The sequence below is a fragment of the Myxocyprinus asiaticus genome, chromosome 33 (assembly GCF_019703515.2).
Source record: "Myxocyprinus asiaticus isolate MX2 ecotype Aquarium Trade chromosome 33, UBuf_Myxa_2, whole genome shotgun sequence".
Classification (NCBI taxonomy): Eukaryota; Metazoa; Chordata; class Actinopteri; order Cypriniformes; family Catostomidae; genus Myxocyprinus; species Myxocyprinus asiaticus.
Genome location: NC_059376.1, coordinates 14,461,169 through 14,488,558, shown reverse-complemented (window position 1 = coordinate 14,488,558; position 27,390 = coordinate 14,461,169). Strand labels below are relative to the sequence as shown.

General features: G+C 37.1%; 2 protein-coding genes across 5 annotated transcripts in view; one reads left to right on the top strand and one right to left on the bottom strand.

Moving 5' to 3' along the window:
- The window catches only part of zgc:162200 (uncharacterized protein LOC558638 homolog), a 29,498-nt gene extending 22,996 nt beyond the window's left edge, over nucleotides 1-6,502 (bottom strand). The window contains exons 1-4 of one of the 3 annotated variants that reach the window (XM_051669853.1): nucleotides 6,377-6,454; nucleotides 5,608-5,640; nucleotides 4,966-5,262; nucleotides 919-1,131 (exon numbers count right to left, since the gene is read on the bottom strand). In XM_051669853.1, coding sequence (XP_051525813.1) covers nucleotides 919-1,131; nucleotides 4,966-5,193 — 441 coding nt within the window. In that variant the 5' untranslated portion in view covers nucleotides 5,194-5,262; nucleotides 5,608-5,640; nucleotides 6,377-6,454. Of the gene's footprint in view, nucleotides 1-918; nucleotides 1,132-4,965; nucleotides 5,263-5,607; nucleotides 5,641-6,376 lie in introns of all 3 variants that reach the window. The other 2 variants (XM_051669851.1, XM_051669852.1) reach the window with 2 other exon arrangements.
- Nucleotides 6,503-11,192: 4,690 nt separating this feature from the next.
- On the top strand, nucleotides 11,193-21,146 carry ren (renin). Of its 2 annotated transcripts, XM_051669884.1 has the most exons (9): nucleotides 11,193-11,510; nucleotides 12,180-12,330; nucleotides 12,481-12,604; nucleotides 12,759-12,877; nucleotides 13,263-13,459; nucleotides 13,833-13,955; nucleotides 18,621-18,765; nucleotides 19,175-19,273; nucleotides 20,052-21,146. In XM_051669884.1, the coding sequence occupies exons 1-9, from the start codon at nucleotides 11,443-11,445 to the stop codon at nucleotides 20,211-20,213; spliced, it is 1,188 nt and encodes a 395-aa protein (XP_051525844.1). In that variant the 5' UTR covers nucleotides 11,193-11,442; the 3' UTR covers nucleotides 20,214-21,146. The 2 variants fall into 2 exon arrangements, with proteins under 2 accessions (XP_051525844.1, XP_051525843.1); XM_051669883.1 differs by having other exon boundaries at nucleotides 12,180-12,604.
- Nucleotides 21,147-27,390: the final 6,244 nt, after the last annotated feature.

The window sequence follows — 27,390 nt, the reverse complement described above, 5'->3', positions numbered from 1 at the left end:
TTAACATCTCCTTTTGTGTTACACAGAAGAAAGTAAAATGAGTTTGGTGTGAGGAAATGACAGAATTGTTCACTTATGGGTGAACTAACCTTTAAGCTCAAGGCATTTTAATATGCATGATATGTAGCCATAAGTGACAAATGTAGGCTAGTTCTTTTAAGTAGTTCACTATAACATCTCTCCTCTTCAAGCGGACACTGAAACTGAACCTGGCTTTGTGTCACATGCCCAGGCCTCACGGAGACAGCCGCAGTATCACAATTCACAAGGAGTCTGATTTCCACTTTTACTTCTTTGATCAGCAAGTTAGTTAGCACAGGGTATGGTATTCAGCTCTATTTAATAACATGTCAATGGCGTTCCGATGTTGTTCAAGTCAACATCAAAACTGAGTTTTAATGCATGTTCTTAGTCTTATTGTTAATGATTTAGGGGTGCATGTTCTTCCAAATAAAAAAGAATGTCTTCATAATCTTTAATCACAACATAATAAATAACTTGCTCTACTTCTGAAACTACATTCCTTGTTCACTGAAAACTACTTAGGCATTGTGTGAGCAAAACTTATATTCAAGTCTGGCTCCTTTCTAGTATGGAATGCCCTCTTTTTACAATCCAATCAATTCCCAATTGATAGAATTAAGTCCCACACAACATATTTCCCTCACTGAATATTCAGTTTCACAGAAAAATACAATTCATTAATACATCTGTAAAATGGGTTGCGAATGGGAATTCACGTTGACTGTGACATCACAAATAATTTTGCATCTTTCAGCAAACGTACGCCGTTATAATGCTCATTGATCAAAAGCAGTAAATAGTACCAGCATCTAAACTGTTATGTATATTTGTAAGGAATGTTTGGACATATTTTCACAAAACCACTAGTCCTCTGGTTGATGAATGTTAATATACCTTCTTCAGCTGGGTGGAGAGCCCAGCCATTCTGTCATTTTCAGCCATGGTATTGGCTATCATGAGGCGGGCCTGTTTAAGCTCCGCCTGCAGCTCATCCATGCGAAACTCCAAGGCTGCCTCTTTGCTTGCCGTCTCTTGCAGGAGCCTCTCCTCTCGGCTTTCTCCATCTGCCGCTGCACGCTTATGACTGCTCACAGAGTCTGCCAGAGCCTACACACACACACATACACACACACAAAAATAAATCCTTGACTCCATTATAGCCAAGGAACAGATATACTAGCAGAGTTTCTAACAATTCATATCAAAACAGAACAAATCAAAAAATACAATTAAAAAACAATTTTGTTGATTGTTTGTTCAAAACAACATTGACCAAATGTTTGGTCCTCAGCTACTTTAAGCCTGAACATTTTCAGAGCTGTTAAAAGTTAAACAAAATTGTCTGTCTTAAATTAATTTTAAGTAATTTTTTACTTGTCTAGCCAATAAACTAAACCAACTGTATTCAGGGTTAGTGATGCAAAAATGTAATGACGTTAACAATGATGCTTGTAAACATTACATTCCAGCTTCCTTGGCTACTAAAGTGTGTAATTAAAGTGGACTTCAGTTCATGCTAAGCCGCCTTTGAGCTTAGACAAATGGTAACAGTGTGCACCAGATTGTCTTACACTGAAATGTACTGTAACCAGAAGAAGTACAGCAAACCAGATTGCATGTTATAAATATAGCTTCTAATTTTTCAGAACATTATAATTAAGTCGTGTAAGAATAAGTGGGAAAAACATGTTTGTGCTACTCTATAATTAATCAGAAAAGGAGGAGGCCTGAGGAGGGGGCAGTGAAGTGTGCAAGACAGGGCTCATAAGTTGTGAGTAGGCAGGCAGGAAATTACATGACATGAAATAACATATACTGTATAGTCTGTGTAGGAGCAAGGCAAAAAGATGGTTACAGCATGAAAAGGGAAAATGTTACTTTTGTTTTATGGTCTTATTTTTAAATCAGACATGCAGTTTGAAACAATTATTCACTTAAAATTTCATCATTCATCATCATTAGAATTCTACACAAAGAGTGAACTCAGTAAGAATTCTGGACTTTTGCAAGGTGACGTAATGATAAAAACATCTACACATTATCTAGATGCTCCAACAATCACTCACTTATGCTTTTTCTAGCACACTAGACCCAGATCTGTTCACTCCTGTCATTTCACTCTACCACACACCTACTTTGCAGATTTCATGCTCTACTAATCAGACACACATGAGCCTAATCTTCATACCAGAGGGAGTTTGTCTACATTGTGGTGCATATGTGTACTCCATATACAAATGACAGTGACACTGCAAATAATATATGCACAAAACAAATAATACATGCACATTTTATAATGCCCTCAATATGTTGCTACTTAGTGGGATTTTAAAAGTCCAAAAGCAGGGATTTTTGGGGACAGATTTATGTAATAAATCCGATAACTGAGACCCAGAAAGGCTCACTGCGTACCAGGCTTATAGTCTATTTGTTTACCACTTTACCATGAACCACAAACTGCTCTGTATGAACAGTATACTATGAAAAATAGCTAAAACTAGTAGTGCCCATACAAAACTTTTTTTTTTTTTTTTTTTTAAACCTCAGGCCTATAGGCAAATACAGCTCTTTTCTAATACTATAATGGCAAGAACTCAAAAACATTTGTAAAATGGCATCTGAAGTATTTTTTAAACAGGGAAATAAGGCGCTTTGTGTATATAGCATTGAGCAGACACTCATTCTGGCAAGAGATAAGGTCATGGCTCTTGGCTGCTATTTCTCAAGGGTCAGAAATCTGGGGAGGGGAAAGGACAGGATATGGCACGTTATTTCAGTCTGAGTGACAAATAATGATTTAGCTTATAACAAAAAGAATAAACACAAGTAAGGTGCACAATAAACATTTTTACCACACCTGCCAATGATGGGTTGATTGAGAAAATGTACTGGTTTGTACTGGCTTTGAAACTAGTACTTTGAATTACTTTGATTAGAAATCTATTTTTATCCCTATTACAATCAGTGTTGGGTGTAACGTGTTACTGTAATCTGATTACATTATGCGGAAATGCAGTAATGTAACGCGTTACTTAGCAAAATAAGTAATCTCATTATAGTTAAATCAGTAAAGAAGTTCACTGCAAAAAACCCTATTGTTATCAAGTGTTTTTGTCTTGTTTTCCATTTTAAATGGTTTAAAAATCCTTAAAACAACATACATTTACTTGAGAAGCAACATATAATATATTTAGACTTGCTTTTTAGTTCACCCAAAAATGAAAATTGGCTGATAATTTACTCACCCTCAGGCCATCCAAGATGTATTCGAGTTTCTTTCTTCATCAAAACAGAATTTAAGACTTTCAGGATTTCATTTCAGGCCTCCTCCTCTAAACAATGCAAGTGAATGTCCTCCATTTTTTGACAGTCCAAAATGCATATTTAGGGTGCATCAAAATAATCCACACGACTCAAGTCGACAAATAAAGTTATTCTGAATGCAAACAATTGATTATTTTTTAGAAACAAAACAATTTATACTTTTTAATTGACCTTACCAACGAGCTTGCGTCATCCCTCTCATGAGCACATGTCACAGAGATGTACGGAAGCAAACATTTGTAGTTAAAAAGTATTGTTTTGTTTCTAAAAATAATCAATCGTTTGCATTCAGAAGAACTTTATTTGTCGACTGGAGTCGTGTGGTCTTTTTTGATGCACCCTAAATATGCATTTTGGACTGTCAAAAAATGGAGGACATTCACTTGCATTGTTTAGAGGAGAAGGCCTGAAATGAAATCCTAAAAGTCTTAAATTCTGTTATGATGAAGAAAGAAACTCAGATACATCTTGGATGGCCTGAGGGTGAGTAAATTTTCAGCAAATTTTCATTTTTGGGTGAACTATTCCTTTAAGAGAATGTATCTTAAATATAAGTGTATTTAGTATATAAGTGTATTTTTCAATTGGTTATACTTCTGCGAGTGCAATAAAGGCAAAATATACCTGTATTCAAGATCTATTCTCTAAAAGCAAGTCTACAAGTCTATTCCACAATGTGAGTGCTTCTGTATTTACATATTTGGTATTTTTGTACAAGACTTTCTTTCATCTGTTGAACAAAAAAACAAAGATTTCTAGAAGAATATTTCAGCTCTGTAGGTCCTCACAATGCAAGTGAATGGGTGCCAAAATTTTGAAGCTCCAAAATCCTCATAAGGGCAACAAAAAAGTACTCCATGGTTAAATCCACGTCTTCTGAAGTGATATGACAGGTGTGGGTGACAAACAAATCAATATTTACAATATAGATCAATATATACAGCCCTTTTTCCTTCACTTTCACCTTCTGTTTTTGGTGATTCATTCTTCATGCATATCGCTCCCTACTGGGCAGGGAGGAGAATTTATGATAATAAATGACTTAAATATTGACCTTTTCTCACCCAAACCTATCATATCGTGTCTGAACACATGGATTTAACCACTTGAGCCATATGCATTACTTTTATGCTCCCTTTATGTGGATTTTGGTACCCATTTACTTGCATTGTATGGACCTACAGAGCTGAAATATTCTTCTAAAAATCTTCATTTGTGTTCTGCAGAAGAAAGTCATACACATCTGGATTGGCAGGAGGGTGAGTAAATCATGAGAGAATTTTCATTTTTAGGTGAACTATCCCTTTAAGAATGTGTATCTCCACAATGCTTAATTGTTACTTGAACAGGAAAACTCAATGGAAAAAGGAACTATCCATAAATTACACTGGAGAAAGAGGCTCTAGGCTCAATGTATCATCTCTGAATACATGAATTATTTAAGGAGTTCTCAGATACTTGATTGTACTTGCTTGGTCTTTAAAAAGCTATCACAAAATCGAAAAATTACCTACTAACAAAAAAAACAAAACAAAACAAAAAAAGGTATTTTTGCTTTGTCTCTCGCCAGTTTCCCAAAGCCTTCATTTCAATGTATCCCCCTCTTTCTTCACTGACCTCTCTGAGCTGTTGCATTTCCAGTTTAAGAGCCTCATGCTCTTCCTCCATCTGGCTGTGTTTGGTCTTCAGTACAGCGTTCTCCTCCAGCACGGCCAGGCCGTACCACGCAGCCTGTAACTTCTCCTCATTGGCCTCCTGCAGCTCCGCCGTCAGCCTTTCGACCTCTGCCTGAAGCCCCTCTCCTCCTTCAGACCCCTCCACCTCTCCTTCACCCTCCTCCAGCATCCTCAATCCAACCTCACGCTCCAGACGAGAACAGATGCTTCACTCCTGTACCATCATGCCTGCAGTCAGCTAGGAGAAAGAGATGGACATGAGTTCAGGTGTTAGCGCCTTTGGTTTGCATTCTGTATTCAGTGAGCTCTATTAGTCTAAATGTGATGATCCAATAAGCTTCTTCAAAACAAACAGCACAGCTCAAAGACCTCAGACGTAACATCGGAGTTGTTAATCTTACATTATATGTGACAGTCTCCTGTCCACCATGCTAGACACAACCGACTGAGATTTACTCCAGCAGCTTAAGAGACTCTTAAACTTTCACTCTAGTAGGCAATATGTCTTAATGACATGATGCATTCACATGCTCAATTAAAGGGTTAGTTCATTCAGAAATTTATATTGTAATTATTCACTCACCCTCATATCACTTCAAAACACAAGACTTTCTTTCTACCGTGGAAGACAAAAGGAGATGTTAGGGACTAAATGTCTCAGTCACCATTCACTTTCATTGCATGGAAAAGAGCAGCGGCAGGATTCTTCAACATTACTTCCGAGTTTCATATGAGCTTGGAGCGACAGTATTAAAACAGGAAGCAATGGCAGAAACACTACCTTTTTTTTTAATCTGCCCTACATCATAATCTAAAAGCAGTGCCCGTTTTAAACCCATTTAGGCTTATCTTGGCCAAATAGCAACAATATTTGGTTTGTTGCCATTTGTCAGTTGTGGACTTATAGGTGATGCATGTGAACACACACACTTTATCAAAGTGGACTGGTCAGGCACTGCCAAAGCTCATTTATAGTAATACAAAGCTGTTGTCTAAACGTCGCTTTTACATGATCAGGCTTGTTACAAAACGAATTGAAAAGTTACAATTTTGTTTGAGTTAATAAACACAAAATTGGCTAGTTTGTCATTAGTTTGCTGTAGCCGCGGTGTTAACACATTTAATATTGTGGTAAAATTAAATAAGGTGACTTTATCGAAGGGTTACGAGACACTATTTCTTGTAATTATAAAAGCAGCAACCGGTGCCTATACAAGATAAATTTGCATCAGCAGTTGAAAAACAAAAACACATCCGCCTTTCGATTTGCTACATGGTTAGCTCGGTTTATCTGAAGCTAAGTTGATAGTCGGTACTTCCTAAAGATAATGCCGCTATTAATTGTATCTTACCTTTTTATTTGATTGACAGAATCGTGCAGTAAATGGATGTAATGTGGATTTGTGGTCGAGAGAGAACAGCCCTTCCTTGCGCGCGCTCCTGAAGTCATCCGTTTGAATGCATTCATGAGCAGCAGCTCAACAGCCAATGACGCTCCGCCCCTTCCGCCTCCAGATCATAAAGCGCCCGCTCGAGATCACAGCGGATGTGATGCTGCGGTTGAATCGCATTATAGTTTAAACGGATATTTGAAGAAATGTGCTTGTGTGCACAGTTTGCTGACATGTAAAAATAGTGTTTAACTTTAAATAACTCAATCACTTATACAAACGCAGCATACATGCAAAATTAAAGGTAGTTCACCCAAAAAACTAACTTTCTCTGCTGAACACAAACAAAGATTTATATATTTAGAATATTTCAGCTCTGTAGGTCCATATAATGTAAGTGTATGGTGACCAGGACTTTGAAGCACCAGAAAGCACATAAAGACAGCATAAAATAATTAATAAGACTTCAGTGGTTTAATCAATGTCTTCTGAAGTGACCTAATCGGTTTGGGGTGAGAATAGACCAAAATGTAACTCCTTTATCACTGTAGATCTTGCCATTGCAGTCTCTAGGCACAATCGTGATATCAAGTTCGATTACGCTTCCTAGTGCTTGACGCATGCACAGAGCGATTGATGGCACTATAGGAAATGTAATCGAGCTTGAAATCATGATTGTCTAGGGACCGCTGATGTCAAGAATTATAGTAAAAAAGGCATTATATTTTGGTCTGTTCTCACCCAAAATCAATTGGATCGCTTCAGAAGACATGGATTAAATGAAATTCTGTGGGGTAAAAATTATATAATAATATAATTTTCCTTCAGTATTTTGGCTCTGTATAAACAAATATGCCACGTTGTCTTCCCATCTGTTGGCTACTTTAAATGAAAACAAGGCATAAAATGACGTGAACAGTAAACTTTCTTGGTTTGAAAAAGAAAGAAAGAGAATCTAAAAAAATCTTTAAATAAAGAGAGAGAATCTTTTCAGCATTAACAAAATCTGTTTTATTATATACACACACACACACACTTTGTTAGCTTATATCGGACTGTGTCTTTTCATATACACTCTGGAAGGCACATAACATTTTAAATGATCCAGACCATCCACTTTATCAGTATTTCATAGTATAGACTACCCATGTGCAACTATGGAAAGAGTTTTGTTCCTATGGCTATACGTGTTTTAAACACATAGGTATTCTGCCATTGTGATGCCATCTTATGCTCTGGCATTTGTTGTATGATGTTTTTTTTTTTTTGTTTTTGTTTTTTATATGTTTGTGATTTTTTTGATGTTTAATATGTATGGTGTTGTTGTGTTTATGCTTTCTACGCACCCACGGTGGAAACACATTTCCTCTTTGAGGACAAATAAATTATCTATCTATCTATCTACAATATAATTAAAGCATGTTCTCTGTGTGTCTATTTCACAGTACAACAATATGACACCAAGTGGTTGAGTAGGGTAAGTGCAACCAGATATTCACTGTCTTGCTTACAGGAGCAGCTGTTCAGAATGGCATCAACAAGTGTCAGGTGCCAGTTGGGATGGCACGATCATATTAGCTGAGAAGTTGCTGCCTTTCAGAATGGTGCCTGCATATCAGAGTGGCATCCATGCATCTATATCAGGATGACAGCTGCCCATAAGTTTACTTCATTTCTTTTTTATTAGCTCCAGTAGAGAGAGAGAGAGAGAGAGAGAGAGAGAGAGAGAGAGAGAGAGAGAGAGAGAGAGAGAAAAGATGTAATTTTAGTAGTGGCAATTTCTGTATGGCAGCTGATATGCAAGTTTTGGCTTTGAGGCCAAATAATGTAGCCTGTGAGTATCTGCTAAAGGTGTCTAAATGTACTTATGTTTTAGCAGCTATGGGCTTTTCTGGGGCATCTGCTGTGCCAGTCGGCAGCTGCTATTCATTTTAATTTAGCCAAATGAAGTTGGCATATGCCCGATTAGCACTTGTCACTAGTCATTCAGAGATGTAAACCTTATTTGAGGTGTTCCTCCCAACCGTTTCACACTGATTGTAATTGTATTGTGAAGCATCATAGTGCAGATATAGGTTTTTCTTGCTTTATGTGGAGACTGAACCTGGTAGCGCTTCAAAAAGCAACACAGATTAAGTGGTGATCAACAAACTTTATCTCAGAAACTGCTTCACTTCACAGGATTAATTTTAAATATATGAAATATAAGAGCCTGGGGTAGCTAAATATCAAAATAGGGAAAGATGTGAAAGATGACATCTTTAATGATGAATGGGGCTTTGGGGAGCCCCATTCATCCCCATGGGATGGGAATAGAAAACAGAATGTCAGGGAAAGAGTTTGGACATTGCCCGTTACTGTGGGAAACCCAGTTCTTGGCATCCACTTTGCCCTCAGGTTTAAAGGTCATGGGTCATCAAGAGTTACATGCCATTAGCTACCCGAACAAACAAACCAAGAATGTTAGTAGCATGGCAAAGGGGTGGCCAATGATGTAAGTATAAGACCACACATACAAAAACAATGTTGAATGTTGTTTAAAAGTATGAGTAATTCAATTACTGGGTGATTAATTTGTTACCCATGTTAAAAATGTGGTTTCAAAGTCTTTCACAGCATGCTCCAAGTCAAATTTTAATTATTTATTCTTATACATTTTTTTTTTCCCAAGAAAAAATCAAGCTCAAAGCAATGTCGTATTCACTCAAACCTTTCTAAGGCTATTTAGAAGTTTTACAGTATTAGATTACTGAAACTAAATAAAACTTGATCAATAACTTTGTTCTTTACCATGAAGGAATTTTAAAACAAGCTTATTATTTTTTGCCAGTTTAAGATGGAAGGGCTTTACTTAAGTAAATTGGAACTAAAGTTCATTAGTCTGTGGCACACCTCCTGAAAATAACAGACAGGTATGAAGGTCCATGCTGGGCTGGTTTGTGTTGGTTACTGCAGGTGTGGTGCTGGTCCAGGCTGGTTTTTGTAGGTTAGTGCTGCCATGGTGCTGGTCCAGGCTAGTTTATTTTCATTAGTGATGGTGTGGGGCTGGCCCACACTGGTTTGTGTTGTTTGGTGCTGGTGCACTGATGGTCCAGGCTAATTTATGTTTGTTAGTGCTGATGTGGTGCTAGTCCAGGCTAGTTTATGTTGGTTAGTGCTGGTCCAGGCTAGTTTATATTGGCTAGTGATGGTATGGTGCTGACCCAAACTGGTTTGTGTTGTTTAGTGCTGGTACAGTGTTGTCCAGGCTAGTTTATATTGGCTAGTGATGGTATGGTGCTGACCCAAACTGGTTTGTGTTGTTTAGTGCTGGTACAGTGTTGTCCAGGCTAGTTTATGTTGGTTAGTGCAGGTGTGGTGCTGGTCCAGGCTAGTTTTTGTTGGTTAGTGCAGGTATGGTGCTGGTCCAGGCTTCTTTATATTTGTTAGTGCTTGTATGGTGCTGGAACAAACTAGTTTGTGTGGTTTAGTGTTGGTGCAGTGCTGTTCGAGGCTAGTTTAGGTTGGTTAGTGCTGGCGTGGTGCTGGCCCAAACAGTTTTGTGTTGTTTAGTGTTGGTGCCATGTTGGTCAAGGCTAGTTTATGTTTGTTAGTGCTGGTCCAGGCTAGTTTGAGTTGGTTAGTGCTGGTGTGGTGCTTTGCCCAAACTGGTTTGTGTTGTTTAGTGTTGATGCGGTGCTGGTCCAGGCTAGTTTGTGTTGGTTAGTGCTGGTGTGGTGCTTTGCCCAAACTGGTTTGTGTTGTTAAGTGCTGGTGTGGCGCTGGTCCAAGCTGAGTTATGTTAGTGTCGGTGTGGTCCTGGTCCAGGTTAGTTTATGTTGGTTAGTGCTAGTGTGGTGCTGGCCTATGCTGGTCTATGTTGGTTAGAGCTGGCCCACACAGTTTAGTTGTGGTCCAACATACAAAGCAAGTCTTTTCACCCGCAAAACCTTGCTGGCGAAACTGATCTGTTAAGGTGGTCTTGCTTGTTAAGCTACTGAAGCAGCAGGATCCAGCAGTTATAACTGACCCAGCACTAATTGTGCATCAACACACCACAAGGCAAAGAACCTTGTTTGAAGAGCTTAACACCATACATTTTTCATAGTCTTATTCTTAGCATTGCAGTGTACAGTATATTAAAGGCTCTTGGCATGTGTGTTTTTAGTTGGTAACATTAGAGACATGTGCTAAGCTGAACTGCAATCAGAAGTTTACACATGAGACCCTGTACCAAAACAAATGGTCTTGCTCATATTTAATTTTATCACAGGGAGTGGAGGAATCTGAATTCATAATCATGGCCTGTCATTGAGACTGCTTGTGAGTTCCAGAAAGAGTCAGTGCAAGTGAATAAAAGCAAATAAAAAATAAAATAAAATAGACTGTGGCATTCAATAAGAATTCACTTTTACATTAAAATACTAAATGTTTCAATGCAAAGCTCAGTACAGATAAACTCATTCCTTTCTCAGGTCTCACGTAAACTGTGAGTGGCCAAATCACTAAAAATGACCCGTTTCTGAATTTTCTAGTCATCCCCATTGAATGTTAGAGGGGATTAATGGTTAAACTGATTAAATGCTGCTTTCTTAGAGCCAAACATTTGTCAAACAAACTGAAACATTTAGCACAGCTTTAGTGAGCTCTGAAATGTATTTTAAATTGATCATATTTAATGTGTAAAATGTTATATTAAATGTTTTCCACATAATTTTTCCACACTCTCAAATCTTTCAGGCGCATAGAAGGATGCTTTTTTAATGAAATGATCTTAAATCACTGTGTGTTATGTGTTCCCCTGGGCCAAAAGGTCACAATGTTCAGGGAGCACTTTACCAGGAAGGGGGGATGAAGAGAGAGAGGCCTGGGGATTTGTCAAGGTCAAAGCAGAGTGTAGGAGAAATAGTATAAAAACACAAGGAGGAAAGTCACTCAAATAAAGGACAGTTAAGAGGAAAGAGGTTTGTGAAGAAGTCAGGGACATAAGACGTCTAGCACACTGGGTAGTTTTTGGGTTGTTAAAGTGATTAGATTCCTCTGTTAGAATGAAAGTGCACTGTTTGACTCTTCTAGTCCTGTCACTCTCAGTGATCAGCGTACAGGCCTTATGGAGGTAAGTGAACTCATTGTTGCTCTGTAGAGAAATGCTTCCTCTCTATCTGCAGTTGGAATCCAATATTGGGCATGAACATAAATCTATCGAATATATTTCTCTACGGTGATTTTTAATGTTCTTACTGATAAGTTCTTTACCTTTGCATTTTACACTCAGGCATTATAAACATTTCAAACATATTGAGTTTATGTGTGAGACTTTAGTCTGGATTGCCTTTAAAATCATTATCTAGCATCTAGCTCAGTTGGATCTGTGGTTTCCTTTTGATGTGCAATACACAGAAAACTAACTACAATAATCTCTCTGTAAACCAGCATGTTTGTCTACTCCATCATGCTAAGTTATTTTTTAACAATAATTCCTAAAAAGAAAAAGAAAAGAAAGAAAAAAAACCCCCACTTTTGGTAGGGTTTGGTTTATGTGAATGATCTAGCATAATTTAGCAAGAGCAGGTTTTCTTTGTCTTTCTTAGTTTAACTTACAAGTTCCTTTGGTGTCTTTATATTTTACATTTTCAAATGTTGTATAAACCTTACTGAATTGGGTTTAAATGTGGACCTCATCTTAACATGAGCTACAATGCACTGCTAGACATCCTGCTGTTGCAGATTTTATCGGTTATACATTGAAAATCTTAAATGAAACACTTTTCTCTCCACTAATCAGGGTAAAACTGAAGAAAATGCCCTCCATAAGAGAAACCCTCAAGGAAATGGGTGTCACTCCAGCTCAAGTGCTGTCTCAAATTATGCCGAAATTTGATGAACCCTCACCCACCAATGGCACAGCACCAACACCTCTAATAAACTACTTGGATGTACGACCCAACACCCAGTTGACACCTTTGCAATGCTATTTAGTAATACAAAACAGGAGAAATAACTTTCCTGTTAAAAGAAAAGATATACAATTTAAATACCAGCAAACACTTTATAATTTTGATATTTGTAATCACTCTGTTTTTCAGACTCAATACTTTGGGGAGATCAGTATTGGTTCACCAGCTCAGATGTTCAACGTTGTGTTTGACACTGGTTCTGCAAACCTCTGGGTTCCCTCACATAGCTGTTCTCCTCTATACACAGCCTGTTGTGAGTGATTTAGCACAAAAAGTAAAACCATAAAAATCATATCACAATTTTCACAGAAAATCATTGAACTCTATTCACCTGTTTAATTTGCAATGAAAAGGAATACCTTTATTTTTTCTCTTACCACTAAATGACCTCTGCATTATTCTTTAAGTTACACACAACAGGTACGATTCTTCAAAATCCCTCACTCATATTTTCAATGGCACAGGATTCTCCATCCAGTATGCTTCTGGATACGTCCGGGGATTTCTGAGCGAGGATGTGGTTATTGTGAGTAAATAAGGCAGGAATAAATTAATGAATTGCTTTCATGATAAGTTAACTCAAGTTTTTGATTGCCATTTTTGGAAATGTTAAAAAATGAGTTCAGTCTTTTCCAACATGAAAAATGCATTCATTGTTTTGCAAAATATGTAAATATTTTTAGCCATCTAGGTTACCATGGAAAGTATGGTAAATATTTCTGCAAAAGATCAATAAATAACTGAGTCCAGATGCTTTTACAAAAAAATGTACTTGCCATGGATCAGTATCCCAAAATACTTTATCTCAGTGAACCAAAATCATTATCATATGATGAAAACCCCCCTGTAGAACAATACTTATATCCAATAGTAGACTGAACTTTTTCAACCCTGACCTGTGATTTCTTTAGGTGGGTGGTATTCCAGTGGTGCAGGTCTTTGCAGAGGCCACGGCTCTTCCTGCGATACCATTCATCTTTGCCAAGTTTGATGGAGTGTTAGGCATGGGTTATCCAGATGCAGCTATTGATGGAATTACACCTGTTTTTGATCGCATCATGTCACAACATGTCCTAAAAGAGGATGTTTTCTCTGTGTACTACAGTAGGTAAGCATCTGGATTTCTTTACACATAGCGAATCAATTCTCAAAAAAAAAAATATATAATCTTTTGATATTTTTTGACACACTAAAACTGAATCTTTGCAAAACTCCAAGTACTTTGTAAAGAGACATGTTTCTCTTCAATTAAATAGGTTTAGTAAAGGTTTGAGCCACAGTAGTGTATGCAGTTTTGGAGGAAATCAACCTATGATTGGCCTACTTATATTTGACTCTTCATATCTAACCAGAATGGGAGAAAGCAGTTTAACATTGAAAAAAATTCACAATTATTACACAAATTACAACATTAAGAAGTGGAAAGTGTAATTTAAGCATGTTAAATTACATGAATATTTGGTTACATCCTTATCTACAAGGGACCCAACACACATACCTGGTGGAGAGCTTGTGCTCGGGGGCACAGACCCGAACTACCACACTGGATCTTTCCACTATATCAGCACCAAAGAGGAAGGCAAGTGGGAGGTCAACATGAAAGGGTAAGACCATTATCATAATCAATTATTCAGAAACAACGATTTCTTTCTTTGTGGCTTTTTCTGCCATTCTTCATCTGCTTTACATCAGTTTTATTTATTTTTTTAAATACTCCTTGTTGTAGTAGAAATCCTATATCAGCCCATCCATGCTTTCCGGTAGCCATCCGTTTTTAATTTTGAACAGAACCTTGAACCACTTCCAGAGATTTGAAAGAATAAACCAAGCCATGTTTTCCATCCTTTAACTCTTTAAAGTCAACATGGAATCAAAATCAGCCCTATTAATTTTCTTAATACATATTCCTGATCTTAAAACCCATTCACACCAAGAACTATAACTATAACTTTAACTAATGATAACTATATTAGCCTCCACACCAAAGGACGATAATGTTCTGTTTATCCTAAACAAGCGCTGCAGTCAAGAAAGTGGATGTAGATGACCTGATACTGTTCTATGTTTTGCAAAGAACCCAAAAGAAAAACAGACTGATATGGCAAGACAATGTTGACGACATTAGCGCTGGAGACCTGAGGTAATTTTATGCTACCAGCCTGCATTAGCTTTTCAGTAACTCATCTCCGTCAGAGACAGGTTAGCAGAGATGGACCACTGCTATTAAAAGGAATGGGAGAAATTGGAATGGCCAACAGATGTAGAAAAGTAACTCCCACCTTGCAGGTAGAAGAGCCAATCACCTTTTAGATACAGACATAGCCTGTCAGTGAACTTGAGAATGCGCATATGCATTAGCTGAACCAGCCTGAAGAAGTTTTTTTTAGCATGACCTGAGATAAAGAAGCACTATTTATGATACCACTGTTGTCAGACTTTGCTGCTTATTTTAAATACTGTATGTTCATTTGATCATAATCTTGACCAACCATTTTGGAGATTTCCGTCTTTCCCCATTCAAGTAGATATGAGCTGTACTTTTATGTTGCTTGTTTACACTGAAAATAGCTGCCCAGCCTGAGAGCATTCCAAATATGGCCGCTGAGTGGACCGAGTTGGCTTGAAAGGGACTTTGTCTCCGTTAATACTTCTCACCATTCATTCCGGGGGTACACCCAGATGTTTTCCAGATAGCCTATCCCTATTCTGCATCTTTGAAAAGGGGGTTTGACTTGTTAAACAGTGGTGGGTTTTTCTGGATCTCATCAATGAGCTTCTCTGCAATGCCATGTGGACTCCTCTATTTTCTTCGAGTTAGAGCAATTTTTAAAACTTTAAGGTTATAGATATTGTTGTAGTTGTCATTCTTCGTTTGAATGGGCCTATATTATGCATGATTCATCAGTGCACATTATTCAAAAGATTTTTTTTATTTTTTATTTTTTTATCATCGTAATGTTTCAATAAAATGTATTACATTGCTCTGAAACTACTTTTTGACTTTTCATCATTTAGGCCATGTGGACTATTTGTTAATGTTATCAAATAGCTATTAAGGCATAGTTTTAGGCTACTCTAAAGTCTTGCCAATAGTTTTGCCATTAATGTAATAAAGGTTTAGCCAGTAATAGCAAATAATGATAGTTTTGAAAAAGAAGCGTTACTATTTGTACTACAATACTATACTAGTGTTACAGACTCCACTTTCTGTCAAAAACATAGACTTCGGGGCCACAGCTCTTCTGTTAACATTAGGCGTTTTATCAATATCATGTGGTCAGTGGTGAATGATCAGACTCTGGTCGCGGTCATCTCACTTGACGCTGAAAAGGCGTTCGATATGGTAGAATGGGATTATCTTTTTAAAGTTTTGGAAATATACGGGTTCAGGAGTACGTTTATTGGATGGATTAAGTCACTTTATAGACACCCAGTAGCGGCGGTTCAAACAAACTGATTAATTTCAGATTATTTTACTCCGGATAGGGTCACCCGGCAGGGTTGCCCTCTTTCCCCATTATTGTTCTGTCTTGCCCTGGAACCATTAGCAGCCACGATAAGAAAGGAAGATGATTTTCCAGGGGTGGTGGCGGGAGGTGTAGCGCATAAGCTTCTGCTTTACGCAGATTATATTTTATTATTTGTCTCCAACCCCACTAGATCTATGCCTTGCCTCCACAGAATTATTAATTCCTTTTCTAAATTCTCAGGATACAGAGTTCAGTTGGTCTAAATCCGAAGCTTTGGCTCTGACAGCGTACTGCCCAGTAACTGCTTTCCAGCCGGGCGCCTTCCAGTGGCCCAAAGAGGGCATTAAGTATTTGGGCATTTTATTCCCAGCAAATTTGTGTGATTTAGTTAGAGTTAATTTTGACCCCTTAATAAAAAGTTTTTCGAGCGATGTGGGCAGGTGGGCTTCATTACATTTATCTATGATTGGTAAGGTTAATGTTATTAAAATGAATTCAGCTACCTGAAACAATCTCTCCCTTTAGATGTCCCCCTCTCTTATTTCAAGCAATTTGATAGCATAGCGAAGACCTGCATTTGGAATGGTAAATGTCCCAGATTACATTTTAATAAGTTACATAGGCCAGTTGACAAAGGTGGGCTAGGCCTACCCAAGATTTTGTTTTATTATTATGCATTAAATCTCAGACATTTTGCTCATTGGTCGCTTCCACCTGAGAGAGCCCCTCCCTGGTTTTGTATTGAACAGGAAGTTCTTGCTCCTATTTTACCTTTCTATTAAACTAACCAGAGAAGTTTAGTTACACCCCATTATCTCGCATTTGCACTCAGTATGGACAAATGTGTCCAGAGTGTTTAATTTGGACATTTATTTAAATGTTGCTTCGAGCATATGGCTGAACCCAAAGTTATGTATTAATAAGTCCCCTTTCTGCTGGACAGAGTGGATTGTGAGGGATGTTAAGATGCTCTGTGACCTATATGAGAGTGGAGTGTTGAGATCTTTTGAAAATATGGGTCAACATTTTAGGATTCCCAGGTTTCTTTAGGTATTTACAGCTGCGCCACCTGCTCTGTACTATTTTTGGAAGTAGTCTACACCCCCCTAAAGCGGCAGATACTCTGGAAGGTCATGAGACATCAGTGTTTGTCCCCCAGACTCTGAATTAACAGGGAGTAAGAGCTTCGACTTCTCTCAAGAGATTATGGGAGAAAGATCTAAACTTGGTATTGGAGGAGTGAGTGTGGGCTAGGATTCTAAAAAAAAAAAATGTCAAGTCTGTATCTAGAGATGCAAGGGTGCATCTGATGCAATTTAAGATTTTGCATCGATTCTATTGGACCCCCCTAGATTGTATAGGCTTGGTCTTAAAGACACTCCCACCTGCTGGCGATGCCAATCAGAAGACGGGGACACAACCCGTGTTTTTTTGGGGATGTGTTAAGATCCAAGAATTGTGGTTGAGGGTTCAGAGCTTCATGAGTGACGTAGTGGACACTCAATTTTCGCTGCGTTTGAGGAGATGGTATACAGTAGGCTAGGCAACCTGGATATATACATCAGGAAATGGGGTAGCTATCTAGGCTCTTTGGAAGGCTCTCGGGGAGGGGCTGCGGAGAGAGACTAGTGGTTTTTTTAATTTTATTTTATTTATTTATTTTTTATGTCTAAATATTTTCTGCTGTTTTATTGTCTATTTGTGTGTCTTTGTCATTTGGCTTTTGACCACTGGCATGCTTGTTTGTGTCAGGTGTGTGTGTGGGGGGGGGAGTTATGATTTCATGTGGTTTGATTTAGCATTTTCTATTATGTCTATTTGATTTGCTGCATGGAATCAATAAAAAACTGTTAATAAAAAATAAAATAATAAATAACTGTCTTCAGGTCTAGCTCCATTCTGTCATAGAGCACCCATTTTTTTTATGATCCAATCAATAGGTATTTATGATCTTAATAAATGAAATCCCATTCTTCATTTTTCTTATTGAATATTCTGTTTCACTTAAAGGGTTAGTTCACCCAAAAATGTAAATTCTCTCATCATTTACTCACCCTCATGCCATCCCAGATGTTCATGACTTTCTTTCTTCCGCTGAACACAAATGAATATTTTTAGAAGAATATTTCAGCTCTGTATGTCCTCACAATGCAAGAATGGGTGCCAAATTTCTGAAGCTCAAAAATCCACATAAATGGAGCACAAAAGTAATGACTTCAGTGGTTAAATCCATGTGTTCAGACACAATATGATAGGAGTGGGAGAGAAACAGATCAATATTTAAGTCATTAGTTTGCATAAATTCTTCTCCCTGCCAAGTAGGGGACGATATGCACGAAGAATGTTTATTACCAAAAACACAAGAAGAAGAATGCGAAAGTAAAATTTTAGTGGACATTAACTGAGCAAGGAGGAGAGTTTATAGTAAAAAAGGACTTAAATATTTATCTGTTTCTCACTGACACCTATCATATCACTTCAGAAGACATGGATTTAACCACTGGAGTCGTATGAATTAATTTTGTGTTTCCTTGACGTGGATTTTGGTGCTTGCATTGAATGGACATACAGAGTTGAAATGGTCTTCTAAAAATTTTTGTTCAGCAGATGAAAGAAAGTCATACACATCTGGGATGGCATGATAATTTTACTCTTTGGGTGAACTAACTTATAGTTAGTTATATTTCAGAAGCAAAATGGTATAAAATGCAATTTTTTATATTGACTTTAAACCCTAAAGTGATACTGTGATGCAAAATACTGTTTGAATTACCAAAACAATACTTTATTTCTCTGCAGAGTTTTGGTGGGGGCAGATACACTGTTTTGCATGGACGGCTGTACGGCTGTAATTGATACAGGCTCCTCCTACATCACAGGCCCTGCCTCCTCTGTTTCTATTCTGATGAAAACAATTGGTGCCGTTGAACTGGCAGAGGGAGGGGTAAATTCTGTCTTTATTCAACAGGATTCATGTAATCTGTCAATATTATGTACAGCGGGCTGAGGGACCAAGCCTAAGCATGAGAGAATTCTTTTTTCGAAACCAAAAAATATAAATCTGCGAATTACCAATTAAGGTTATCAGTACCTTCAAAACAATATTATGACATTGCCTATAAATCTCTGCAGTAGTGGCAAGGCTTCAAACAACTCATAAATAATGTCTGAGACGCAAATGATAAGATTGAAAGCTGATGTTTTTTTCTTTGTCATCGCCAGTATATTGATGATATGTGGAAATCATATGAAGTTTAGTTCCAGCTCAGTTTAGCACACTGATGCAGAACAATGTAGAGGGTGTGGGCTTTAAAGCCAATACTAACATTCTCTTTCTCTCTCTCTGTTTACAGTATACTGTGAACTGTGATCTGGTGAAGTCTTTGCCCAGTGTGGCCTTTCATCTTGGTGGTCAGGAATATCCTCTCACAGAAGAGGATTATATTCTCTGGGTGAGGACTGAGGACAGATGTGCCTTTGATATGAAGGATTCTGTATTAAGTCGTCTAATTGATTTTGCTTCAGGACCCAAATTTGACTTTGAAAATTAAGTAGCGACTCAACACAGGACCAAACCTGTAACCTGTTGATGTTGTGTGGGACATACTACTTTTAATTTGTGTAGTTTTGTTCATGGCTTTTAAGGAAGAGAGCATGTCATGCAACTTGTCCATGTTGACATCTGAGTTGGGTAGTTGCCTTCTACCAAGTGACTAATTAATTTGTGTCAAAATAACTTAAGAGTTTGATTGGAAGCCCAGCCTTTGGTGTCAACAGCAAAAGTAATCGGAAGCTTTTCCTCTGCCTTGGTAAAAGTTGATAAGCCTACTTTTTCGCTATCCTACATGCAATATTCTATGGTTAGTTGCATTTTGCGACCCTATCAGAACCAGCCAGTTTTACCAGTTATAGAACCACTGCATTAACCAAAGTGATCATGGGTATTTTCTAAAGAACTTGCACAGTATTATCAACTTTTTTCATTGATAATACATTAATAATACTGTAAATGAAGTCTGTGATGTATTACTAAACATATTTCTAGGTTTCTTTTTATGCAAAATGCAAAGGCAAAGTGAAACATTAATGCATTTGTTATTTTTCATATGGCTTCAAAGAGTAGCATCTGTTTTAAGAGTCATCTGACTATATACAGCTATAAGAAATTGCATTAACTAAACAAAAAACTCAATTTCTGCTTCTCTTTTTCTTCTGTTCTTCTTCCCACAGCAGTCAGAGTTTGAGGAGGACATCTGTACTGTGACGTTCAAAGCGTTGGATGTGCCTCCCCCAACTGGTCCTGTCTGGATACTGGGGGCAAATTTCATAGCTCGATATTATACTGAGTTTGATCGGAGAAACAATCGTATTGGCTTTGCTCGAGCAGTCTGACAATCACTGGGTTCACTTTGACTGTTTCTACTAGCCTAACATCATACTGCACATATCATATATAAAGTACATTTAGCAGGCCACTTGATCTGTCACAATAATATCATTTTACTAAATTAACTTGTAAGTTATAAATGCTGTCCTCTTAAGAGTTTATTCTTAGTTAAATTCATTTTTCTGTGATCCAGATTTGGATGAAGATATTGGGGGCTGGTCCTATCATAGCAAATGATTTGTCCTGTGTCAGGAGTGATTTTACAACAGAGGAGGAGCATAAGAGTTTATATCTTTTTCTAATTAGCTCAGAGAGGGAAAATAGTTTTGCATTCCCTTGCAAATTCCAAGTTTCACTACAAAAATTAAAGACACTTTGTATATTTCTGTGTTAGGTTTCGCAACTCCTTTATATTATTTGCACTGTTCCATCCTGTCTCTGATGTTAAGTAACTGTATGTTCTCTGACTTGAGCATCAAAAATAAAAAATGTGTGCAATTAATGATTGCTACATGTAAATTAAACACTATATCCTAGAAATCCACTTGCATTTTGCACCACTATAATCACCATTGTAATCTACTAATATAGAAATACTTTACAATAATGTTGTATTCATTAACATACTATTGTTCTTCGTTAGTTCATTAACTAAAGTTAACATATACGAATTTGAATATAAATCTTTTTTAGTATATGTCGAAATTGACACCAACCAAGATTAATAAATGCATTTAAAGCACTGTTCATTTTGTTTGTTTTAACTTTCGTGTTAACTAATGTTAACGGATACAATCTTATTGTAAAGTGTTCCCAGTAAGACTTACTTTAGATATTTATTACAAATAGCTGTAAACTGGTTTCACATGTAACCATGTTTAGCAGTGCCCTACAATGTGTGAATAAAATAAAAACCCAATAAATGAAATACAACTGGACCTGTTTCATTGCCAAATGCTTCTTTCCGCCTTAGAACATCACAATCCAGATGGCACATAAGAAGCAAATCAGAGGTCATACTGGATGGACATCAAACAATAACACAAAATGTTTGTCCCATTTAACCACATTTGTCTCAGAGATCAGTGCCATTATATACTTAAAAAAAAAACAAAAACAAAAAAAAAAAAAATTATAAAATAGGCCTGCCCAACAGCTGGAGACATATTCATTTAGCTGGGACATTCATCAAAAATAAACATACTAACCAAAGACACTCACTTGTTCTTATTTTTGATGTTTTCTTCTCTCTGTTGCAGTATGTGCGTGTTTAGAAGCTTGCTAGTCTAGCAGCGTTTCTATTGAGAAAGGTTGTGAAATGGAATGCGAGATGTGCTCTCCTGCTGCTACAGTCATGCTGAAGACGCCTTCCACAGCAGGAACTGCAGATTTTATCACTCTATTTTATCTCTGTCTTTTTTCTGTCTCTCTCTTCCTCCATTCCTGCTACATCTGGTTTAGTCAGTTTGTGGTGTTTATCATTAAAATTGTCATTTTGCATAAGGTTATTTCAGCTATTGGTAGTACATAACCACAATGGTAAATTGCTTTTACATGCTCTACTGCTTTTTATTAGAGCATGTTAAAGTTAAATGCACCTAGTCAAACCTGGTCAGGCTGTAAAGTTAGTCAAATCTAACTTTATAGCTTGACAATGCTATGTCATTTCCTAAAACACTATAATGTCAGTATAGCCCTTTTAATTTTTGAAAAGTGTGTAACTCATACAAACCAGGTGCACATGCTACCATTTGACTGATGTATGATTGACATCTCACTTTAAAATAGGATACATCAAAATTGCATCAGATACAACATTATGAAAGTACTTTTAGTATAATACAGTATGGCATGTGATTCAGCAATGAGAAGCAATGAAAAGAACACATTTCTGAGGTCAATATGGCTAAGGTTGCATGTCACCATTTCCTCTTGACAGTAAGACAGAAACTTAACTAATCAAAACTTTGCTGTGAGGAGAGATATCAAAATTAAACCAAAACATCAAATATTTGCCCTGGCAAGCCTTTTTATAAGAAACACAAAAGCAGACACAAAGGAACAATATAGATTAGTACCATTTGATGGAAAGTCAATTCAAATTGCCCCAGTGTCACTGAACAGGTAGACTCGCGTTACACTGAGTGTGCATCCACAACATCCTTCCATTGTTCCTGCACTCATCCATCCAAGAAAACAAACCTAAAGGTAAAAACAATGACCCATCAGCCTCTCATAACCCTCATTTACTGTAATGACTACACAGCTAAATGAAAAAGAAACTTACTGTCTCTCCATAAAGTTAGTTACTGCCATCTGTACATATACCACAATGGATTGTAGATATGCTGTTTATTCCATCCATATGGCCTAAGTGCATATTCTCAAAGGCACATTCCATTTTCAAAGGTGAATTCCAGGAAAATAGCAAGATTAGACCTTCACTTTGTGTGGTGCTAAATTTCTACATGTGAGACACTGTTCATGACAAATGTTACCTTCCATTTTATTTAAATACCCCATGAAACAGGATCAGATCTACCAGGGTAGCCACCCTAAAAAAAAAAAGCATTGCCACCCTATCTTCCACCCCAGAATTTGGTATCCCAATGTATAAAATATAAATGTAAGTATATTATAGTTGATGCTGATGTTATGTAAGAGTTTATTTATGTCTAACTGTCTCAACTCCAACCGAACGCATAAATTATAGCGGCATTTGATTATTGGGGCCGATAGCATGATTGATTACAGCAGCGGCCAATTGCATGTTTTTGGCTACTGCAGCACGTGCATAGTAATTCTGCATCTGACAGGCATAGTTGCCAAGTATGCTTATTTTTTAGCATCTTTGGGCTTTATTCATAAAGTTGCTTATAAATATTTGATTCAGCAATGAGAAGCAATGAAAAGAACACATTTCTAAGGTCAATATGGCTAAGGTTGCATGTCACCATTTCCTCTTGACAGTAAGACAGAAACTTAACTAATCAAAACTTTGCTGTGAGGAGAGATATCAAAATTAAACCAAAACATCAAATATTTGCCCTGGCAAGCCATTTTATAAGAAACACAAAAGCAGACACAAAGGAACAATATAGATAAGTGCCATTTGATGGAAAGTCCATTAAAATTGCCCCAGTGTCACTGAACAGGTAGACTCGCGTTACACTGAGTGTGCATCTACAACATCCTTCCATTGTTCCTGCACTAATCCATCCAAGAAAACAAACCTAAAGGTAAAAACAACGACTCATCAGCCTCTCATAACCCTCATTTACTGTAATGACTACACAGCTAAATGAAAAAGAAACTTACTGTCTCTCCATAAAGTTAGTTACTGCCATCTGTACATATACCACAATGGATTGTAGATATGCTGTTTATTCCATCCATATGGCCTAAGTGCATATTCTCAAAGGCACATTCCATTTTCAAAGGTGAATTCCAGGAAAATAGCAAGATTAGACCTTCACTTTGTGTGGTGCTAAATTTCTACATGTGAGACACTGTTCATGACAAATATTACCTTCCATTTTATTTAAATACCCCATGAAACAGGATCAGATCTACCAGGGTGGCCACCCTAAAAAAAAAAAGCATTGCCACCCTATCTTCCACCCCAGCATTTGGTATCCCAATGTATAAAATATAAATGTAAGTATATTATAGTTGATGCTGATGTTATGTAAGAGTTTATTTATGTCTATCTGTCTCAACTCCATCCGAATGCATAAATTATAGCGGCATTTGATTATTGCGGCCAATTGCACGATTGATTATAGCAGCGGCCAATCGCATGTTTTTGGCTACTGCAGCATGTGCATAGTAATTCTGCATCTGACAGGCATAGTTGCTAAGTCCGATTATTTTTTAGCATCTTTGGGCTTTATTCATAAAGTTGCTTATAAAGATTTGTGTTGTGTTCTCTGTAACTGTACATGGCTTATAACAAAGGTCATGCCCATGTCACCCATGCCTAAATCCGCCCCTGATGATTACTTTGTAGGCTCTCTGCAGAAATGCAACTATATTGTAAATTCATGGGCATTTGTAATTTGATAATTACTTAAATTAAGACAAGGAGTTCAGTCTTGGCTGGGTTGAGTTGCAGGTGGTGCTCCTTCATCCAGGCCGAGATGTCTGCCAGGCAGGCAGAAGTTCGAGCAGTCACTGTGGTGTCATTGGGCTGGAAAGACAAGTAGAGTTGCATGTCATCAGCATAGCAGTGGTAAGAGAAACCATGTGCCTGAATGATGGGTCCCAGTGATGTTGTGTATATAGAGAAGAGAAGTGGCCCAAGCACTGATCCCTGAGGTACCCTAGTAAGTACAACATAACTGGCCATGTTGTGTTTAATAGGTAAATTACTTGATATTAATTACTTGTTTATATAACTGTTGTGTAAAATGATTATCACACTTGCAATTGTGCTATTGTACTAAATAGCCTACTATGGACTTTCAGTACAACATCACTCTTGATTGTGATATTGCTTAAATGCTTATTCTTTAAAGATTAAAACATTTGTACCAAAACTGAAAAGTTGAAATAACATATCTACACCTAATAACTTACTTTGTACTTTAATTCGAATAACTGAAGAGAGCATTGTTTTATGATTGTGTAAATCTACCCATGAGGCTCACTGTATGTGAATTATGGAATGTTATAATTCCCAAGTCAAACGAGGAACGAGGAATGCATGCATTTATCAATATGATTAATGTGCAGAGTGATCTGGAGTGTTAACAAGTTATTTGATGCAGTCACATAAATTAAAACTTATTGACAGTATGGATTTTCAAGACTTAAAATTTTCACACGCCGAAAGCATTTGGATAGTGATACAGTTTTTGTTGTCAATCACTGGCTGGCAGAGACCTTTTTGATGTTTGACTCTTTGCATTCTTTTTGAATTCCCAAGTGTTTCAGAGGGAACATCACCCAGCAAACCTAATCCAATGAGCTTTGAAGATGTTTGGTTGTACCCAGGGGCTACACACAACTACACATTTGTTAGTGGGTATGCAACACAAACTTTTGCATAAGAAAGTTTTATGTCAATGACATGCTGAACGTTTAAAAGCTTGTTTGGCAGTTAGCAAGCTGATAAGATGCTACAGGCATCTATTCACTATAAATTTATCCATTTAAAATGCTAATAAGATTATAAAATATTGTTTGTTGTTATTATCTTTTAGTTATATATAACTAAAGGCTTTGAACAATTTATTGAAAAAAAATCTATAATTTTGCCACCAACAGGAGCTTAAATGTTTTGACTGCTAAAATCAGTGTAAGCTTTCCGAATGTCCAAATTGCCAGTCTGAGTGGCCAGAGTGGGAACAACAAGAATCTACTTCTTTGAATGGATGTGATGTGAAATGCACAACACGTCCTATTTTGGGATACATTTGAGTAGTAATTACATTAATACTACTAACCCTAACAGTAAAGAGACCAAAACAGCATTCTTTCACTTGCATCTTTGCAGATGTAATATCTGAGACGTGACAACAAATGCACAGCACGGGTGATTTTCGGGGCATGAATATTTACTGTATGGTGACGCTTGTCACTGTCATGACTGCTGTGTTGCTCGGAACTGCACCCAAGACTTTCATCCACTGTTGCACTTGTGCATATGGTTGTGTGACAATAAAAGTGATTTGATTTTGATTTGATTTGTCTGGCTCCCATGTCTTTAGGTGGCCAAACATTTGAAACTAACACACTGATTTCTTGTGCCCCACAATCAAGCTTCACAGTCACATTATCATTGGAGACATGTCTAGTCCAAAAACCTACACCTATACCAGAACACCAAATATCACCATTATTCCCATATTTAGAGATTTATTTTAAACAATACTTTAAAGGTCCACATCAACTTTGAACATTTCAACAGCAAGCTTTAACCAGTCTGTTCTGTTTTTGAGAATTATCAGCAGTCAACCTTTCAACTGTATTTTTTTTTTTTTACAGAGTAGAAAACGTTTTTCTAAATAATTTTGGAATGCACTGTACCTTATACATAATATTTGTTTGCAAAGCAAGTTCAAAAATGAAAATTCCCTTCCCTTTAGGCATTTTCATTCATGAAAGGGTTAGATAACAGATCTAACCCCACCGTCAGTTTTCAGTGGCTTTTGTTAAGGAAAATATATCGTCAGATCAGTTTATTGTTGGTCATTATCCTCAGCTAATATATGGCCTCATAGCTATGGAAAACTACGTAACCGGTACATACTCCCTGTAGTGTGTACTTTTGCTTTTCCTTATCCAAAAAGTTCTTGAGAATGTACAATTGGATGGAATGTTGGACAGTTAATCCAAAGTAGAGAACTAAATCTGCTTTTTCTATGTTTCTAAACGAATAGCTTCAATGCTCTTACATCAGAGTGGCCTTAGATGGAGCACACATGCAAGACATATGAATTCTGCTCAACTCATGTTCGGTTTGTTATACACGTGACCTCCTCATCTTGAATGAATGAAATCATAGATGCAATATGGATTGTAAATAACTGAAAATAGTGTTTTATTACCACTTGTTTATGTGTGTGTATATATATATATGTATGCAGGGTTGGGGAGTAACGGAATACTTGTAACGGGATTACGTATTTAAAATACAAAATATACTGTAAGTAACTGTATTCCACTACAGTTATAATTTAAATCATTGGTAATTAAAATACAGTTACACTCAAAAAGTATTTAGATTACTGAAGAGATTACTTAGCATTTTATTGTCATTTGTTTCATTTAATATTTAGTCCTTTCAGATGGAAAACATTTATACATATAAATGATGCGATCCAAAGTGCATTTGAACAGCGGTGAAACACTTTCTTATGATGTGTTACAGTGCTACCGGAAAGTATTCACAGCGCTTCACTTTTTCCACATTTTGTTATGTTACAGCCTTATTCCAAAATGGATTAAATTCATTATTTTCCTCAAAATTCTACAAACAATACCCCATAATGACAACGTAAAAGAAGTTTGTTTGAAATCTTTGCAAATTTATTAAAAATAACAACCAAAAAAAATCACACGTACATAAGTATTCACAGCCTTTGCCATGACACTCAAAATTGAGCTCAGGTGCATCCTGTTTCCACTGATCATCCTTGAGATGTTTCTACAACTTGATTGGAGCCCACCTGTGGTAAA